At 53.2% G+C, this 20,520-nt stretch overlaps 1 protein-coding gene across 10 annotated transcripts in view; it reads right to left on the bottom strand.

Moving 5' to 3' along the window:
- Nucleotides 1–2,369: 2,369 nt before the first annotated feature.
- The window catches only part of TRAK1 (trafficking kinesin protein 1), a 125,705-nt gene continuing 107,554 nt past the window's right edge, over nt 2,370–20,520 (bottom strand). For 5 of the 10 annotated variants that reach the window (XM_047874289.1, XM_047874282.1, XM_047874287.1 and 2 more), the window contains 3 exons: nt 17,373–17,723; nt 8,107–8,209; nt 2,370–5,151 (listed from right to left, as the gene is read on the bottom strand). In XM_047874289.1, coding sequence (XP_047730245.1) covers nt 4,353–5,151; nt 8,107–8,209; nt 17,373–17,723 — 1,253 coding nt within the window. In that variant the 3' untranslated portion in view covers nt 2,370–4,352. Of the gene's footprint in view, nt 5,152–8,106; nt 8,210–15,127; nt 17,724–20,520 lie in introns of those variants that run through there. The other 5 variants (XM_047874283.1, XM_047874288.1, XM_047874285.1 and 2 more) reach the window with 3 other exon arrangements.

The raw sequence follows: 20,520 nt of genomic DNA, 5'->3' as shown, positions 1-20,520 counted from the left end.
GAAACACAGGAAAATGACTTGTAGACACATGTCAAGCCCCTTTATCTTAATCCTTTAGCATCTCCTAAGAAATGGGACAAGCTTTTACATAGGTACAGTACAACTGAGTTCATGAAATACTGATTCAGTATTTTTAAATACACCCAATATTCAATTCCTCCGATCATCCCAATAGCTTTTATAGCAGGTGTTCTAGTTCAGAATCATGGGTGGCATTAGTTGTCTATATTCTCCTTTATTCTGATATAGTTCCTTGGTCTTTCATGACATTGACATTTTTAAAGGGAACAGGTACACGGTTTTATAAAATGTCCCGCAACTTGAGTTAGCCAATTTGTCGACCTCATGATTCAGGTTTTGCAATTTTGCCAGAGTTGCACAGAAGTGATGTGTGCTTCCCAGCACGTCACCTCAGGAGACACCTGATGGCAGTTTGTCACATTTGGGTAATGGTAAATTTAACGACTTGAAAGTGGTGCATGACCGGTTTCTCCACTGCAAAGGTACCTTTTCCCCCTTTGCAAATTAATACGCACTCTGTGGGAGAATACGTGCGTAATTATTCGATCGTTTTGGCATTCGTTGTTGTCAAGATGAGTTAGTTTTATGGTTGCAAAATGGTGGTTTTCCTAACTCTACTGGCCCTTCATATCAGTTACCCTACTACTGTAAGGAAGGGCCTGGAAAAATGCATCCTAGGATCCTTTTCCCATTCCTCCTCAACATCTTTTCCCTCTGCTTGGAATGCCCTCCTGCCACCCCACCCGCACCCCGGGGCAAATCCTGCCCATCCTTGAAACCCAGATCCAGGGTCACCTTGTCTCAATGCCTTTCTTGCCCCAGCTGGGCAGATAAAGCCCTTCTTCTGCCTTTCCCCTTCAAGTAAGGTGGGTGCAGCTGTCTGGCCTCCTCGAGCCCCTTGAGACAGGGAGAGACTGGGCAGGCAAAGCTCCTTCCCAGGGCAAGACTCCCTACCAACTCAGCCTGGCCCTGCACAGTGGTTCTAGAACTTTAGCCCCAGAATCACCCGGAGGGCTTGGTAAAATACAGACGCCTGGGCCCTACACAAAGGATTTCTGATGTACTACCCAGGAAACTCACTGGCTTAACAGGTTTGTTTGTCCCTCAGATCACATGCCAAATGCGGGTTGGCACGGAGTCTGGCCTACATGGTTCCTCAGCAACCCAGGATGATGGAGGCCGTACCAACAGGTGACACCATTTCGACCTGTGCTTCAGGGGAAGGGGAGGAGCATGGAGAATCGTGCATGCATTTCTCTCTGCTCACAGCCCCCAGGCCAGAACTAATCATGTGTCTTGTCCACGGCGGAGTGGCCAGGAAGCAGGGGGGTCAGACGGACCATTTGGTGAGTGCCCTGGTTTCCCTGTCGCAGCTGGGCAGGCCACCTTTCCACTCCCCAGACACCCCAAATGCTTTCCATGCCTTTGCGCCGGCTGCTCTCTGCCCACAGGGTCTTGGGCCAGATCTCACACCGTTGAATCAAATGCCACCTTCCTGGAGAAGCCTTCCTTGATGGCCCAATGTACGCTTCCCTGTAATTCTCTGCACGGCCCTTATCATGACATGTTTGAACTGTATGTTCACTCTACAGGGGCAGAAGCTACTTAGGTCCCCGCTACCTAGAACAATGTCTCACACAGTAGATACTGAAGATTAATTTACTCAGCCAATTAACATTTATGCCAATTAACATAATATACCAGAGGTATATTACTGTTCACATTTTACAGGTTAAAAAAAGCCCCAAAGGCCCTAAGGGGCTTGCCGAAGGTCATACCGTGACCGAATGGTAGCATCTGATTTAAAATCCACGTTGCCACCACCCACGACTATGTTTGCCTGCATAATTTCACTGCTTACACATACTGAGGCAGCAGGTTCAGTCTTATCCTTTTTGTCCCAATTCTCTGATACCCCTCTGCAATCCCTGGTCTTTAGACGTTTCTTAATTCTGTGGAGGGCAATTTGGTGACCTCTATCTAGGAATTTATCTCACTGATGGGCTCCCATATGTGGAAAATTACATATACACAAAGGTTTTTTTCATTATAGGGCTGTGATAGAAAAGGCGGGAATTAACTCCATGCCCAGCCCTAGGGTACTGGTCCACAGGAGTATGAACGTGTTCATCGTGCGTACGTCAACACGGTATAATGTAGGGAATGTAGGGAAGCTCTCGAGGTTCCAACTGGAAAGTTGTCTAAGGTGTAATATTGTGTGAAAGGGTGGCTGTAACAGTATGGACAGTATACGGCTTTCATTTACTCGTCCCAAAGAGCTGAACAGCTTTAGGCGTCCCATAAAGAGATCTCCTCGGTGAAAAATGGAATACAAGTCAGAATCCGAGTGTGGTTTCCATCATTTGAACTTATTTTATTGATATTCATTAGAGAAGGAAATTGTATTGTTTTTCGATGCATTACAACACGCTTTTTTGGTAGTGGTTGCACAAGGTCGATCATGAACTATACTAAGTACTGCGACCTCCGAATTGCCGATTTTTTACACTGGTATTTCCTTTGTGGTGCTGGGTGGCTCCTCTCGGAATACACAAAGTGGCCCATTCAATTCGTGGTTTTCATACTCCTTTGTGGTTCTACCTACTGCTTTAAAATACATTCAAATAAAAATATCTCCTTGCAGTGAGTGCACGCATACAACCGAAACAACCCACACCTTCGTGTTCTGAGAATAAATACTCTAAAATCGGAGGACTGACGGTTGCTCCTTTGAGACTTTCTCAAAGACGCTTCAGCGGGCGTGGGTTTCCACTCACTCAACTGGACACATTGGGGGAGGGGGCGGAGAACAGGGGACGGCAACGCGACACCTTCGTCTGCACGGGATGTTACCCTTCCGCAGATGGCTGGACCAAAGGACCACGGAACCCTGAGGGACGGCGCAGTCCCCAGGTTAGAATAAATAAGTTACCTGCTTGGCCTGGAACGCCACAGCCACGCCGGAACCGGAAAGGAGAGCGCATGTTTAAAACACAGCACGCACCAATAAATAAAAGGTCCGCACTTCATCAGCGCCACCCACAGGCCCAGGCTCCCTTGTTCACGCACGGTTCTTCCCACGAGCACCTATCTTTTCCTAGACACAGGCCTTCGCGGGAGAGGGAGAAGATACCTTGTGGTAATAAGCACTCTGGCCCGAGACGTGAGGGCCGAATGCCTGCGTGAAGACCACATCCGTGAAGACACGCGGACCAGTCTCGGGCGTCCCAGGAAGGGCTGGAACCAGCCGACTGCCACAGCCCCCTTTCTCCCGTGAACTGGTTTCCTATTAGGTACGGGTGGCTGGGGTTCCTTTGACTTTCACTGCTGCCAGATTCCACTCCCAGCCTCCTCCCCCCACCCGCTTTCCTTTTAATCGCATTGTTAAACGTGTCGTCTCGGGGCTGGTCTTAACGGGGCTGGGACACGGGGTCCCCAAGCCCCGCCGCTCGTTCATCAGCGGTTCGGTACGAGGAAAACCGTACGGTGTCCTGGAACCACGGGACGCGGACTGTGACGCGCCATCTAGGACCATTACTTCCCTGCCTATAAAAAAAAAAAAAAACAACAGACAACGGAACCCTCACGCAGAACACACGGGGGCTGCCGCAAGGGGCGACGGGAGCGTGGATACATTCTTCCAGGTCAGACCTCCGGCCTGACGAATGATTACGGGACAGCGAAGGGCGACTGAGGTCGAAGGCATGGAAAGAAAAAGTCCCACCTCAAAGAAAAGAAGCGACTCTCCGTTGAAGCAGAGGCGTGAAGGTCTCGAGGAAGCCGGGCCGCCCCTGAAAGAAAGAACGGCCCTGCGCTCCTGAAAGCTACATCAGCTGCGTGGGGCCGCAGCCCGGGGCTCCTGCCGCGCTTCCGGGGCGAGCGAGGGGAGGCGCCCAGAGACACCGGCCGGCAGAGGCGCGGTGCCCCGTGCCGGCTCGCGATGCACAGCGCTGGGAGCCACAGATTCACTGGTTTCCTATCCATGGGATAAGAACGACTGGGGGGGTTTCAGTGCTTCTCAAAGGAGAGGAGGAGAAAGGGCCGCCCGCCTGCCCCTGTCCCCGGCCGCACAAAGTCCCGGTGACAGCAGTGACGGCCAGGGCCCTTCCCGTGGGATAGGGAGGAAGGGCAGGGCGGATACAAGTCTCCAGGTCCTATGTACACACTGTACAAAGTCTCCACTCTTCCCCCATTAGGCACGAGGTTGATTTGTCTAGCTCAAGAGGGGAGGGGCGGAGGGGGAGAGAGGGAGAACGCGCAGTGCAGTGGGGGAGAGAGGGAGGCAGGAGCAAAGACGGGTCTCCTCCAGGGGAAGGCCCCCCCTCCCGTCCTCACCGGAAGCTAGTTTGTTTGGGGAGCTTAGCACCCATCAAGATGCCCGAGGTGAGAGTCACGGGGGCTTTCATCTGCATGCTGGACCCCACCATGGTGGGGAAGCTGCGGTTCCGCCGGATGCCGCTGTTGAGCTGCAGCCCGCCGATGGCACTCGTGACCGTGGGGCATCCGAGAGGCAGGCCCTCGGGGACCAGGCCCCCGGGGACCAGGGCCTGGGCTGGGCCCGGGGGCCCACAGAGGAGAGGTCCCTGATCCTCAGTCAAGGTGGGGACGTGGGCTCGCCCTGAGTTCACCACTTTGGCCACGCCAAACCTCCTGACTTTGTCCACGAGGTTGAGGTTGGAGACGGACACGTCTGTCTGGCTCTCGCTGCTCCGGACGTTCTTCTTCTCCCTCACCTCCCTCAGGATGGAGCTGGCCGGCTTGGAAGCCAGGAAGTTGTCGTAGGGAGGGCTCGTGCACTTGAACTCAAAGGAGGGCGGGGAAGACGTGGGTGTCTGCAGAGGCGAGTTGGGTGGGGTGGAGGGGATCACCGCCATCCTGGGGGTGTAGGAGTGCAGGAGGGAGCCCCGGCCGGCCCTGTCCCAGCTCTGCGGGTCATATACGGCCGCGGAGATGCCCCGCTCCTTCAGCAGCCACACCAGCCCCAGAGACGTGCTCATGGTGGTCGTGGACTCGCGGGTGTTAGTGAAGGACTCGGCCAGGCTCAGTCTCCGTGGAGTGCACGGGGTGGCCACCGGCGTGGACTTCAAGTGGCTGGTGCCGCCACAAGCTGGAGTTGGAGCCGAGTTAAGGCTGATAAGAAAGGACAAGAGGTCATTCATCAGAAAATGCCCACGAGCCCCCACGAAAAGGTTCATGGCCAGTCTCCTGCAGGAGTGCAGGGAGGACCCGCCCAGGCTCCCCAGATGCCTCTTTCTACGTCTGTTCCTCCCTCCCGCCCCCGGGGGCCTTGGATTCCCTTGCGTGGGGGCATGGTTTAGAGTTAACAAGCTGCACATGAGTCCCTTGTCTCAGCCCCGGAGGGTGGGGACAACTGTCCCCTTGGCAGGTGACGAAACTCAGTCTCAGAGGTTAGGTGGCTGATTCAGTGTCACGCTCAGCTACTGAGTGGAAGACCCAGGATTCGAGCCCAAGTCTGGGTGACCCCAAAGATGGGGGGTGGGGGAGCCCTTCAGCAGAGAGGCTTTCTTTCCCTACCCCATTACTCAAGTTCCGGTGTTCCTTCCTACTGACTACTCCCGAGGCAAGAAGTTAACCGGGACTCGGGATCTGAGAGCTTACCCCCAGGAATGGCCCCAGCAGGTGGAGAGCCCGTGGGTGAGGGGGAGACAGGCTGAGGGGTGTGCATCACAGCAGCAGCACTCCCCGGCCTCCTGACTTCCACTATGGCGCCCTTCCCTGCACCGTGCTTCCCCCTTGGTCCTCCTCCCGTGGTTGCCGATTCCACCTCCGTGAGCGGAGTTATGGGGTCAGAGGCAGCCGTGTCACGTACTATCAGGCCTGCATCTATGGAGCTGTCTAGAAAAAGGCTCACGGGAGGTGCGACACCTGTGTCACCAAAGGAAAGCAGCAAGATTTCTCCATCCACTTGTGTCATGCTGGCTGAGGACCCACTATGTTCCAGAAGCTGGAGTCCAGCAGTAAAGGGAGTGAGGCCAGCGCAGTATAACAGGGGCTGCAGGGGGAAAGACATTGCTGTCTGCTTAAAAATCAGGAAAGACCCTCTCTTAACAGCTGGTGCAGGGATGGGGCCAGGCCACAAAGGCATGGAGGTCCTTCACAGTTGCCGGCTAAACCCCTAAGGGCAGGGCAGCACACCCCTCCTTAGAGTCTTAGGAGACCTGCCCTGGTACCTCCCCAGGGCCATGGCAGGGGCTACAGGTACCCCTTGGAGCAGGCCAGCTGGGTGGGCCCCAGGAGCTGGGGGAACAGAGCCCTCTCTCCCCAGCCTGGCGGAAGGCAGGCCAGATACCTTGGGCAAGACACCAAGTAGGGGTATGGGCAGGGAGGGGCCTCGCTCTGGAGCAGGTCCCAGGAATGACCTGAGCAGGGGCCTTCTGCTGGGGGAGTGAGGGTTCACAAGCACGTTCGAGCTAAGGCCTCATTTGGCTGCACACTGGGGTGACCTTGCCGCTGGCTGGTCAGCACAGGGTGAGAAACCCAGAACAGGCCCATCTTACGCAAGCTCAGGGTTCGGGATGCTGGCGGGTCGGGAGCACTCAGAAACACGAGATTAGAAGCCACAGCAGATTCCTAAGGTTAAGAAACGGATTCTCCAAAAAGCACAAGTGGAATTCTATAAAACTGGTCTACAAGCAGTAGGGGGCAAAACCATGGGGGACTTAAAATCTTGTTTACAAGGCCATTCTGAGGAAGATCTTTCATTTGGTCTCAAGCTGCCATTCTTCCAAACCCAGGCAAAAAGCCTTCTCTGGCTAGTGAACGCCCAAGACTTTTCTGTCCCTGATGAGGCTCCGTGGACCCCGAGATGGGGACAGGAGTGCTGTTTTGAGTCCTACAGCTTAGAAGATCACCAGGCACCAGCCTCTCCCGGGAGAAGCCCCAGAGCGTGGTAAAAAAATCTAGAGCTCTTCCAACATCGGGCTACAGGTGGGGACGCCGGCTTCTCCAGAGGCAGGAAGGGAGTCCGAGAAGACAAGCTCAGATGTGGATTCCCTTTCTGCTGAGAACTTCGGTTAGGCCCATATTAGTGCCGGCACTCGGCTCAACTGAGCGTTTAGAGGGGTTAGGGGCATCCACTGTCAAGGCCACGTTAGCCAGGCACAACCACAGAGACACATCCACGCCTAAGTCCTGGGTTAGTGGCGGCCACGCGTGCACACACAGCTCCTTCCAGGTGGCCCTGCCGGGGGCAGGCACCGCTGGCGGTGTGCTCACCCCCTGCCTCGCCCATGGGCTCATTCTCTGCCCTACATCTCCTCTCAGCTCGACGGGGCATAGGGCCGCTTCGTCGTCCTCCTCACATGACCTGCGGAGAATTATTCATAGTTTAAGGTGTTCCCTGGGGCGGCGGCTCCCTCCGAGCTGGCCCTGCTCGCCTCCCTCCCTTCCTGCTTCACCTGCATTCGCCCCCGGGCCTTGCTCGACTGCACCATACAGAAAAGGGCTGAGGGGGTCACCTCACCCCGTGGAGGGAGACCGTCTTCTCTTTCACTAGAAGCTGTGGAAGGCCTGAAACCAAGCCAAGCAGACCACCCCAGGCCATACAAGTCCTCCTGCCAGACAGTGTCAATCTCTATCGCTTCTGGAAGGCACCGAAGGAAAATGGGCCATGCGGGGCACACGGCTGGGTCTTCGAGTCTTATCCCTTCAGTCGTTACACTGTGGCTGTGGCACATGGTTCCTGCAGTCTATTCCAGAGGCACGCGGCCTCCACTCTGTGAAGGAACCCCATGCTCTACTGACAGACTTTGGGACAAAATCCCAACGGACGTGGCTTTGCTGACTGTGGAAGCGTCAATTTCGGCTGGTTAGGGAGGGACGCGGCCAGCTAAAAAGGCACCTAGAGCCTGGGTCCACGTCTCTCTGTGCTGGATCCGACTCAAAAAGGGCCTCAACTCAAGAGGGAAGATGGGACCCCAAACGGCAGGTGCTACGAGACGCCTCAGCTGGCCCAAGTTGGTTCTGAATGAGCCTCTCTACTTCGGCTTTTCTTGCCAGTAAGTCTTGCAGGAAGCGCCCCGACCTCACCCCATCCTTACGCACCCCGGGGCCGGGGTCCCTTACCTTGGCGTGACCCGCGTGAGCTCATCTGAAGGATGCAGGATACGACATGTGGTGAAGGTGAAGGTGGAGTTGGTCTGTGACATGCACTTCCCAGGGTGGTGTGCTAAATTGGGGGAGGGGGGAACAGAACATATTCCTCGCATCCAAGTAAACCCATGAGAAAGTTAAAATCCCAGCATGGCCCTCAAGGGACAGAAGAAGCGATGAGCTACCTTGTTAACCGGATCTGGGCAAGGAAGGTGTAATCACATGTTCTGGATCGAAGGTGGTCTTTCAAAAATAACCACACTTTTGAGCACTGGTTTGCAGAGCATCAAATTGCAGCTTCCGACCCAATCCAGACAGGGTTCCCCATCAGCGTTCTTTGGCCAGTAGTGGATCCAGTTTGAAGAGCTAATGAGCCCTTGGGGGTAATCTGGTTTCCCTCCTCAGGGGTCAGAATCGGCTTCCTTCTTGTGGTGTTTCACACTTCTTTTTACTGGCAAACAGGTGCCAAGTTCTGCCAAGGAGAGGGGAGAGGCGTGGGGATGGGGAGGGGCCTTGCCACCCAGAAATGGGGCAAGGCCCACATGGCTCCCTTTCCTGTGTACACGGAAAGGGGCTCGGGGGAGCTGGCTCCACTACTGTCTATGTGTGGTCCGCAGGGTGGGAGATGGGATGTCAGCTGCCCCAACAACAAGCTGGCAAGACTCCCAGAGCCCAGGGCTGTCTTTAGCTCCAGGATCAGGTGCGGTCTGACACACACCAGTGCGTGCGGCCCCCGTCCCCCGGGCCGCTTTCTTGCCGTCTCTAGGATGTCTGATCTCTAATGAAAGAGAAGTTGTCCTCAATGTATTTCCTTTTAAAGCGCTAAGGGGCTGTTGTTAAGGCAGCTGAAGACTATGATTTGGGGCAAAGTAAATCACAGAAGCATTAGGAACATGCATCAGAAAGCTGGCGAGTGGGAAGTAATGAGTGATCGAGTCTATGGGAGACATCATGATTGTAGAGGTCACCCTCGTTCATAACTCAAATGCAAAAAAAAAAAAAAAAAAGGAAAAGGAAAAAAAAAAGATGTTGCTCTGGATAGCATGCACAATGGCACAATGCGGTACTGGGACGACCCCCCACCCTGCCCGTCCCGACACCCCTCTAGCAGCTCAGCCCCCAGAGACCTCTTGGGGGAGGGGGAACGCATTTGTTCTCAGAGGCCATGAGCACTCCAAAGATTCAAAAGGCCGCGAACCAGAATCTTCTAGCTCATTCTGGCAAGTTTTCCCTTGGGTTTGACAAAAAGGAAAACAAAACAGAAGAGATTGGTGCCCCAAACCTACAGATCCACACGCAGCTGACTGGGTCTTAAAAAACAAAAAAATTTAAAAAAACAAAACAAAAAAAAGCCCAGAACCAGAGGAAACAAAAACTGTCGGAGACAGGCAAACTGAAGGCAGGCAGGACAAGGCCAGAGCACAAAAACATTGGCAGGGACTAGAGGCACAACGTAAGACTGCTGTGCCCCGATTATGATGGTCCGACTCATCTCTCTGGGTCGAGGCAGGCGCCCGTGGCCCCTGGAGAGGCAGCCGGCACTCCGGCCACCAGAGCCAACCCTTAACCACGGGCAGCACCGGGCAGAGCAGGAAGGGGCAAAAACACACGTGAAAACAGCCTTTATGAATCTTTCTCAACCGATAAATGTGACGGCTTAGGAACCGGGCAGGGTAACTGGAAAATCGCGGCCAACAAAACAAAAATGGAAGAAGCTATGAAGAAAAGGCAACCAAACAATCACGATTCTCTGGCCACAATAAGATCTAGCAACAAAAGCAATAAAAAGCCTGAGAGAAGCATCCCAAATAACAGGCGTGAGGGGTTATTTGGGAGGGAGGGAGGAAAGAAAAACGCAGGAAGGAGAGGTAACGAAGAAGACGCAACAGTGGAAAGAGAGATCACCTTAAAAAAAAAAAAATCAAAAGCAAGGCTGGCTTTAATTAGGAGTGGACCCCATTTAAATCCGGGAGATTATCGAATCAAAAGGTCCCAAAGGTTCGCTCCTCTCCCCCCACCACGTACTGGATCTTCCCTTGCGACACGTGGTGCAGGATGGACATTTTAGAGACATGGTGGCATCAGCAGAAGCAAAACCCATCTGACACAGATGGGTTTGGGGACAGGAAAAGGCTGCTAAAATTCAGAAGTCATCATTTCCCAGAAGCAACGGATAGGAAGATCAACAGGAAGGAATCAAAAGTGCCAAGCCAGAGGTTCGGCCCCTCCGAAATACCACTGGGACGCCTGGCCCCGCTCTCCGCGCGTCACCACTGCCTGCCGGGCTGCTGCAGCGTTTCCCTTCCTTGGGACACAACACAGAGACAGTGAGTCGCCCGAGGCCTCTGGTGCTCCCCACAGAGCAGCCACAGGCTGATTCCCAAAGCCCTGCCTGCGGGAGAGCAATTCCTCCAAGAAAGAGGCACAGGATGCCTTCTCGCCAGCAGGGGCAGGGGCTCAGGGGGAGGGCTCCCTCCTGGAGTCCCCTGGTCCCCACGGGACACCAGAGCCCTGCCCCAGCAGCTGTGTGTGCACCTCCTGCTGCTCACCCGGGGCTTCCGAGGACAGGGTTGCTTGGATTTAACACTCCGACTTCCTGCTTAAATCCTTTTCCTCCTCCTCGGTCTGGGCTGCAGGGCCGCACAGCCTTGCTCGGGGACAGCACCACGTGGGTTAGAGTATTCACACCGACAAGGGCTTCCCTCGAGCGTCCCCTAATCCCTCGTTATTCACATCTGTTCCTTCTCTGCCAGGTTCTGACACGGCTACAAAATCCTAATCTATCAAAGGGGACCTTTAAACTGAGTTAATCCTTGTTATTCAAGATCGTCTACGCTGGTGAACTACACGCAGGGGGCCAGCGTACACATTCGTTTTTCTGCAAACATGCCTCGTGCAGGCACACCCCCTTGGCCAGCCGCAGGTCGGGGCACGGAAGGGCTTTCCGAGGGCAAGAGCTATCCTGCTCACGTGCTCTCTGATCCGTCCGTGCTGTGCTTTCTGCCTAGAGCAGGTGCACTGGGTAAACGGTCTGACGGGCTGTGCTCCTTCGGAGGGGAAAAGGGTGGCGAGGACTGACGGCGAAACTGGGCGCTCGGGATCTCGCCGCTGCAGCTAGTGATGGGGCCCACGGTCTCCGGTGAGCTGGGGCTTCCTCCCTGCGTGGCCTTGAGACAACACTGAGGATTACGCAGACCTGGGTGATGGCTGCTCGGTGGACTGTCTGGGCCGCCCGGGGACGGGCGGGAAAGCCCACTGCTCTCCCCGTGGCCGCCTGCTCTAATTGTGAGAGCAAAGGGTCACTCTGGCGGGGACATGAAGCATGACCAAGACTCTGCCGGTCTCCCACCCGTATGATGTGATCTGTACACAGTGACCCGTGCATTTCAGTCAATCCGAGTGGTGCTGTCCTTCCCCCCATACCTGGTAATGTGCTGGGGAGAACAGGAACTTCCCCTCTAAGGGCCATCATGGCACCCAGTCCTTAAAAGAGCCCTCACGTGAGCCCACACGGATGCCAAAAACTATACCTGCACCTGCAGGTTTCTAAGGAGTCACCAAAAACACACCAGGGCAAGGCTGTTTCAAAGGGGATTTCTGAGGACAGAGAAGCCTGGCCATGCCACGCACCGGAGATTTTCTTTCTTTTTGCTAACATGAATAGCTTAAAAATCAAAATTACAAACACATCTCCAGATCCTGGAAAAAGAGGACTCTGCCTTTGTGATGCACTGAAAGCTTCCGTATGCTCTTCCCCACTTTCCATGGGAAGAGGCCAAACCTACGTAAAGTGAACAAAATGCCTCCAATGTTTTCCTTTTCTTAATTTGAACACACAGCGTGTGAAGTTGCTGTCACACAGTTCGGATCTGCTTCGCAATTTCTATAAACTCATTAACCAACGCACACGCCCATGTTCTCTCTCCCACCTGCCCCTACAGTTCCAGTAGCTGCCATCACGTCAACAGCGGTGCCCACGGGCCAGCCTTTTCTATCCAAGAAAAACCAGACCCACAGAAAACAGAAACCATTGTCTATCCAGCTTAAAGGCATGGCTTGAGCTAAATCCTAAGAGCATCAGCACCTTTTCTTGGTTTTGCTTTGGTTTTGTTTTTACCTTTTTACTAGTTCCTAATGACTGTTACTTTTTGTTCAAGGAATAATCAGCTTTGGGGGAAGGGAAGGAGGCGGACATGTCTGCCTGTCAGCTGCTTGCCCATTAAAAAAAAAAAGAAAGAAAAGAAAGAAGGGGCAAAAAGCAATGCTTTCGAATTCCTCCTAAAAGACTTAAAATGTCAGGGCATAGGAAAATGCTTTAGAGACTTCTTTCTGTCACTTCTTTATATAACTCTGCCCATGATTTTTTCTGGGAAAAAAAGAAGTTTCATGAGTTCCTGTGGGAAAAGCTCCATAAATCTTTTGTGTGCCCTCTGTTTCATCATTAATATAAATACTGTGTCCAGGGTTCACGTGGCTCTAAGAAGCGTTTTCCTCTGGAGGGTGGGGAGTCAACAACAGTTTCTGATACGGCAGTGCAATTCCTCCCCTCTTAAAAAAAATAAAAGTGCTTTTAAGCTAAATGGTGTTACAGGGTGGTGTTTTTTAAGCCCTTAGCTCCAGGCTTAACATGGGCCCCCGGAAGGCTGCCTCTTGAGCATTTCTTCAACATAGCCCCTCATCTGTCCCTGCAGCTCAACAGAGACCTCCAAGCCCCTGTCGCAGACCCGGGCCTACAGGCACCAGGAGGTTTCTATCACAGAGATTTTTAAGCCACACAAGATCTTTTTCTGGTTTCTGTACAACTTATTTTTGGATCCTGCAAAATTAAAATAATTAAAAGCCCGTTTTTTCCCATTGCGCCAGGCTATTCCCCGTTTCATCTAAGGAGTATGTGATTTAACCGATGAGCATTCTCACAGCTTTTCATGCAGAGAGGGGCAGAAATCCCCACAAGTGGCCCTTAAAATACCCTCTGGAGAAAAAGGGATTTTTTTTTTAAAGAATTGTGGTTAAAATGTCGAAGGGGCAAAATGCAAAAGTCTCTTTGGATCCTCTGGGTGCTCACAAAGCTGGGCCCTAGACCTTGTCCTCTCGTCCTTCCTTCTGTGGCCGATGCCCGCGGGGGTGGGCAGCTGGCCTGACTTAAGCGGCACCAAGAGCGTCCCCGCTAAGTGCCTTCCAAGCCAGTTCAGGGGCGCACTTCCCCCTCCCACCACTAGGTGGTGCAGCCGGACAGCTCACCCCACCGCCAGCACCCACCCCGGAGCTCCTCCGCTAAGTGTCAGCAGCCTGAGCCCCCCCCACCCCCGCCCTCAGCCGACTGTCTGCCTGGGGCCCCCCCAGAGCACGGGAAGGCTCCCCTATGGTTTTCAGAGGTGAGGCTGCCGTCCGGAAAGCACTCCCGAAGCGCAGGCGTGTTCAGCAAATTGTAAGCAGGGTTGACTCCAGCTGGCGGTGTGGGGAGGAGTCAAGGACCTCACTCTTCCTTCATGTTTCCACCTCCTGGTAGCCTCTGGCCTGTTTTGTTGTGGTCTAATAGGTATCCCGATGCAAGAGCACAGGGCCTTCCTTAGTACTGCCTAACACCAGTGGGTCTGAGCAGACCGCCTGCTCTGTGCACAAGGAGCAAACTCCTGTAACCGCTCCAGAACGAAGGCTGGGTTGGTCACGTGTCATCAACTCTTTCCGTGGAGACAGAAGGGACCTTGCCTACACCCGAAGTTCTGTGAATCGAAGGAACCGGGCTTCCCTTCCAGACCCATCAGGCCCCCACGGCCCACTCTCCCTCAGGACCCACCTGGGTCCTGGGGCAGAAAGGACAGGACGGCGGGCCTTTATTCAGGCTCCTGCCCCACGCATGCGCTGAAGTGCTACTCAGCGGGCCCCGCTTCCCCTCTGGCTCCTTTCCTCCACAGATCCCCGACATAGGTGTCCACTAAGGGAGCTACGAAAGAAGCCAATTCCTGGCCTGTGCCTGGGGTGCTGGGGGGAGGTCCACGCTGCAGCTTCAGGCTACTTTCAAGGGCTGTTGTGACCAAAGGTGAGTTCTGCCTTCAACCCTTACTTTGGCAGCTCGGCCCCAACTCCACTGCGGGGCCACAGCCAGACAGGCCACCCTGACTGGCATGAGCCTGCTCTAGGGGAATTTCCCCCACCTGAGTGGCCTTCCTGTGCCTGAGCGTGAAAATAAACGGGCCTTCCCTTTCTTCTGTGCTGCTTTCACCCTACTTCTCCCTCCCCTTTAAGGATCAGGGCGTCCAAAACAATTCAACTAAACAGCCCGACCATCTGCCGACTTAACTGCATGACTTTAAAACTCTGATCTGAATCTTTTCTCACGTGCCGGGCTCCTCCCTACAAATAAACACCTAAAATTCACAACATGGACAGTACAAGACAATGACTTTCTGAGAAAGTGTACTTTCTATAGGAGTTAATAACATCAAATGTCCCTGAAAAAGTAAAACTATAATCTAAAAAATTGTTTTAAACAATCCATTTTAATCATCTAAATTATTTACAAACAACAAGGAATCACGTTTTTTTTAAGACATGGGCTTACAAAAATCAGCCAATAATGATACAATAATACACTAAAATATATTAATTTTTTTTTCCGTGCTCAAAACTTTTTCTCCACGAGCTAACAGGCTCTAGACAAAAGTGCCTAATATATAAGTCTCCCCAGTTTCCTCCCTTAGGAATAGTTGCAAGAAAAAAGGCTAACCCTTCCCGTCTTCAGTTTCTCCCTACTAAGTATCCCCAGAGGCAGCTCCTGGGACTGTGCTGTCTGGCACCAGAAAAGCCTAAGCCATCAGGGCACGTGGGTGGCTCAGTCGGTTAAGCGTCTGACTTCTTGCAGTTTTGTGAGTTCAAGCCCCACACTCAACTCTTTGCTGGCAGCACAAAGCCTGCTTGGGGTTCATTCATTCATTCATTCATTCACACTCTCCCTCTCTCTCTCTCTCTGACACTCCCCCATTTGTGCTGTCTCTGTCTCTCTCAAAATAAATAAATAAACTTAAAAAAAAAAAAAAAAAAAAGAGAAACCCTAAGCATTAGGGACAGACCAAGGCAGGGACCAGACCAGCCCGGATACAAATCCCAAGACAGACTATGCCCTAGTCCTTCCTGCTGAAGCTTAGCTATTTACCTGTGACTCCAAGACTGTGTACAGAGTGTCACTTGGGGCCTCTCGGGTGATTTAGAGTGACATGCTTCTTACATTCCAGTAATCAAAACGGTCCTGTTACTCCCAATAGAGAGAAAAGGGCCAAATCGCTGTTTGCACCGATCCCCTCTGAGCACTGAGCTTTTAACAACTCTGACCCAGCAAATGAGCTCCAAAGAACCCTTCTCTAAATGCTCAGCCCTTTCCTGTGTTACCTTCAGCGATCTATAGAACTCTTTCTGAACGCATGCTTCCAACCTGGGATCCCTCTAAATGTCAACTATAGACTTGTGTGCCTCTCTTCAAAGTTGCTAGGATGAATTTGCTGAGGTTTGAGGAAAGAGGGAAGAAGCAACTGAATACCTCTTTGTCTAGGGTAAGGAAAGTGGTCAGGACTTATGTCCTCATAATTGGTCCCCTCTCCCCCTCTGACCTTCAAGAGAAGCTCTTAGCTGACTTGACAAGTTTTACTCCTTTTGTGTAACTTCTTAAAGACACATTTAATGGTGCTTCTTCACACTTAAAGCATTCACTTTCTAGTCCATGTAGGGCTACAGGGAGAGGTCATCACACCTGACACGAGTCCTACAGTTTCAGTCACATAAATCAGCAGACGCCGTGCTTTCCGTGCCACCGTCTGCCTTCCGGAAGGACAACGGTGCTGCTAACAAAGGTGAGTGACAATACCACAGCTGGTCTCCCGTTCTGAAGATATTCAGTAATAAACATTTTCATTCCCTTGCAAGCTTAACCTGATAACTGCTAAGAAAGTAAATAAGCAAACCATAAACCTGTGTGCTAAACCAATCCTTTTTACTTTGAATCCTTTACCTCTGAAGTTGATGTCAAAGAGACAAGGAAAGTTGGGTCCAAATAAAGTCCCTTGCCACAGGCATCCAAACTTAGCCTGGGAGGCGCCATCGCGAACCTCAGCTCGCTCCTGCCCTGTACCTCAGCGGGGGGAGTTGTGACCTTCATGAACGAAAGTTATGAATCACAAAGATGCGTGTCCTCTCCTCAAATCTAATGACTCGGGATGTCATGAGGATGACATTGCCTGAATTCATCATAGGCTGGGTCTCTGCCCTGACCCCACAAGATAGCTTCCTTGTCTCCTCAGCACTGCAGTCAGGGCAGTGGGGGGGGGGGGGGGGGGGGGGTGGTGGTCCCAGGAAATCTGGGGCAAATGGTGACCACATGACCCCTGTAGTTCCAGGGCCCTGAGCCCAAAGTGTTTCATCCCAGTGACGCCTAGGGTGTAAATCTACAAACGCATGGTCAGGTCTTTAATGGGGCAGCAGGGGGTGGGTAATCAACCAGAGCTCCTTTCCAGATTCATCTGGGGTCCTCTCTCTGGAAATACTTCCAACCTGGGACCCTCTAGATGTCATTGTCCTAGGGCTTGTTGGGTTAAGGAGTACTGCCAAAACACTTTTTAAAAATCCGCTCTGAACACATATGTAAGCTGGAAAGAAAACACATGCACCTTCATTGAAGTTAGAAATGTGAAAAGGCCGCTCTATCCACCAGTTGTCTGAAATCCTGAACACCTTCTGGGCTTTTTCCTATTCTGATGCTCCGCGGAGAGACAGGGTCTCTCATTCACCGTCTGAGCGACCCGGCGCTCCTATCTCCCCCCCTTAAAATGCCCAACTCTGCTCAGCTCGGTTTGGAACTCACCGCAGGACTCGACACTCTGCCCCCCGCCCTGCCCCAGACTCGGGGAGAGACCCACAACAGGAAGACGGGAGCTGGTGTGTGGGGCGGGGGCAACAATCCCCTCCTTTTTAGCAGCCTTTCCTGCTCCCCCGTCAGGAGCCCCGCTGGGCCATGCACCTCCAACACGGGCAGGGAGCTACACCCATTTGTTACAAAAAGGAGGCATCAGACTCTGCGTTAAAAAACAGACCCGCGCCATGGGAATGCTTTAATCGTCACCCACACAGACGAGCGGAAGCTACAGACAGAGAGCCACTACGGATGGTGCTCGGAACAGAGGCGAGAATGGCCCAGAACTCGGCCTCCGGTAAAGGTGCCAGGTTTGCAGGACTCATGGCGGTGCCCTCACCAGACCCCTCCTCCTCCTCCTCCTCCTCCTCCTCGGCCGCGGGCGGCTCCTGCATCTCCTCTGGGAAAGCCTGAGGCCGGCGTGGGTAACTTCTGCTGCCTGAGACAGTCACGCGTGCTCGGGACCCCTCACCTGAGGTCTCTGGGTGCTGAACTGGCGTGGAGGTAGCTAGGCCCGGGAGGGAAATGTGGTCACCTGTGTCGTCTTCCTCAAAGTCGTTAAGGCAGTACACTTCGTCCAGGTCAACGTCCAGTGTCCGGAAGCCCTTGGTGACCACACCGGGCCGGGGGTCCAGGATGCCCCCGAGGTGGGGCTGGGCCAACTGCTGCCAGTGGTGAAGGGTGGCGGAGCCTTGCAGGAGAAAGGGCAGAGAAGGGGGGACAAGGCAGAAGAGAGGGTTAGGATGCGAGTCCGAGCTGACGGCTGTCACCACCCTCAGAGTGCGGAGCGTGACCCTCAAGCGGGCCCTGAGCCTCGTGGGTGAACTCTGGCAGGGACACCGGGGGAGCGGCCCTGGCTCTTGCTACCGTGTGACGGGCGATCACCTTGCCACGCCTGGGAGGGGCACCAACTGAAGGAATCAAAAACAAAGCTTTTTACACGGTAAAATGAAAGCCATAAGGCGTGGCAAGGATGTCCGGTGACAAACTTTTAGTCAACCCATTGTCAGTCCCCAAATCCAACATCGTATCAACTTAGGAACTGGAGAGGAAAAAAAATAAGCAAGACCAAGTACAAAAGGGCGGGGGGCGGGGGAGGGTACAAGTACAGAGTCTATGCCAAGTACGCACCGTTGGGAACACGGAAGACAGAAGCAGAGGCAGAGTAAGACCATGTCAACTCGAGACCCACAACATGAGAAAAGCAAAAGGCAATTAGAGTAGCACACAGAGATAAGCCATAGGCACGACTGTAGTCTTCTTTACTTATTAGGGTTTCTATTTTCGACCAGCAAACCTGATAGGCTGCAGGTTTGGGAGAGGGAGAGGGAAAGGGAAAGGGACGAACTCGGTGTGAGTGACGAGCATGTAAGTCCGTACAGAGGTCTGAAGCAGAGGAGATCTCCTTAGTGACACCAGACCCCGGGACTCAGATGACATCGTGCAAGGTCTGTAATAACACCGGAGTGTGTCCCTGAGGACCTCGAGGGTGTCACGGGTGCTCACGAAGAGAAGTGTTCCAAGAACAATTATGCTTAGCAAACCTGGGTTGACAAGTAGATTTACGGAGGAACGTCTCAAAACCTTTGGTATGTTGCTATGTCCTGGGATTCTGGCCAATCCATTTGCCTTTTGAAGAGCAACCCCTTCCCCTTTGGAACATTTATTACACCTCGCGTGGCCCAGGTATGATGGCCCATGAGGCTGGGTGTCTATCCCCATTCTACAGATGAATTAGTGGGTCACGCAAATAAACATTCTACTCGAGAGACTTTGAGAGCAGTTCTCAGGCACAGGAAAGCGAGAGCCTTCCTGCACCAATGCCTCCCAGTTACCACTGGTTAACCACCCAGTTACCAAGGATGTCCTCTATTGGGCAGGCAAGAATCCCTCCAAGGCCTCCAGGGGCACATCAGAAAGGGGGACCAGGGAGCCAGGAGCCAGCAGCTCAGGAGTCAAGAGAAAAGAGAAGGAAAACGGTGGCAGGCATCGGAGTCGGGGATCAGTCCAGGAATGTGAACAAGATGCGGGGAACCCCCCTCAACGGCAGCTCCTGACCCTGTGGCGTGCCTGGTGACTGTGCTGCCTCCAACATACTGCTGGGAAGGAACTTCTCAGGAAGCAGTCCCGGCCGGTGAGTCTTGAAAGGACTCTGTAAGTGGGCAGTTCCAAACTCACTTAAAAGAGAAACAGTGGACACGCTGCCAATACGTGTTCAGGACAGTCCCTAGACACCCACTTTGAGGCCTGTCCCAGTTTGAAAGGCCACCTACTTACTCTGAATCTACTGCATCGACATAGAAAATATCCTCAGTGCAAAAGGAGTGAGATCATACAGAGGCACATAGGACGAAAGAGAGCATCACGTCCCTGCTCCCTCACTAGCTGCTAAGAGACGTCTAGAGCAGTGGTTCTCAGCTGGGGACGTCTGTTAACATCTGGAGACGTTTTTGTCACAACATGGGGGGAAGGACGGAGCGCTAAGGGCATCTCACGGGTAGCGCCCGGGATGCTACAGGACGATGCCCAGGACAACCCCAACAACCCGGAATGACCCGGCCCCAGATGTCAGCAGGGCGGAGACTGAGAAACCCTGGCCAGGAGCTGTGGTCTCAATTCTCAGACCCTTCGAGAACCTGGAGAGCTCACGGACTCTATCCCGAAAAGGAGCTCACAGGCAAGCGGCAACATGCGTAACTGGTCGGGGCTTTGCAGACATGCTGAAACCCGCTCACGGGATCCTGAATCCTAGACGTCACGGCTTCATTTTTTTTTTTTTTTTTTCATTACCCTGTACGGAGCATGCCTGTACAGCAGCTTCTTTTAATACGTATTACGTCAACTCACTGCTCCAAAGCCCTTGATGAGGGAACTGAGGTGCCCTGAAGTTGGATAATTTTTCAAAGTCCTGGAGGGGTGGCATAGCCAGAGGTCAGTGCTAAAGGCCAGGTTCTTTCAATCTCACACTGCCTGCCCCCCAGAGTCCACAGGTGTGTAAAGAAGGATACCCGTGCTCCAGCCAGGAACCCAGACTAAGCGAGAAGCCTAAGTGGTGGGCGGCAAAACTTCCAGGTGGCTGTCCAAGGCCCGTCAGGAGACATGCACACACAGCTGCCGATGGAATCTCTCCAGCCACCCCCGGAGACCCCCATTCATAATGCATACTGAGCCCCCTGTTCATGTGTTCACTGGAAGCACGGGCACATTCCTGGCAAAAACACGGCACTGGGGAGAAGTCTTAACAAGGCCCTGTGACTTCCAGCTTGGGACCGCACATGCTGGTCTTGCCGCAGGATGACCAACCCTTGGGTCCAGAGTAGCCACGTCACCTCTACTTTTGGAAGGGGAAGAGAGTTGACAGACACTGGAAAGTGAAGGACCGTGTCAAGAAGTGCTAAAGGCCCTCATCCTTCCGGAAGGGGCTGAGATGTTTATGAAGCACTGGGAAGGAACTCAGGGAGGCAGGGGTCTGGGCCCGGACAACTGTC

Source organism: Prionailurus viverrinus, chromosome C2 (assembly GCF_022837055.1).
Source record: "Prionailurus viverrinus isolate Anna chromosome C2, UM_Priviv_1.0, whole genome shotgun sequence".
Classification (NCBI taxonomy): domain Eukaryota; kingdom Metazoa; phylum Chordata; class Mammalia; order Carnivora; family Felidae; genus Prionailurus; species Prionailurus viverrinus.
The sequence above is the reverse complement of the archived record's forward strand: the minus strand, read 5'-3'. Positions and strand labels throughout refer to the sequence as shown.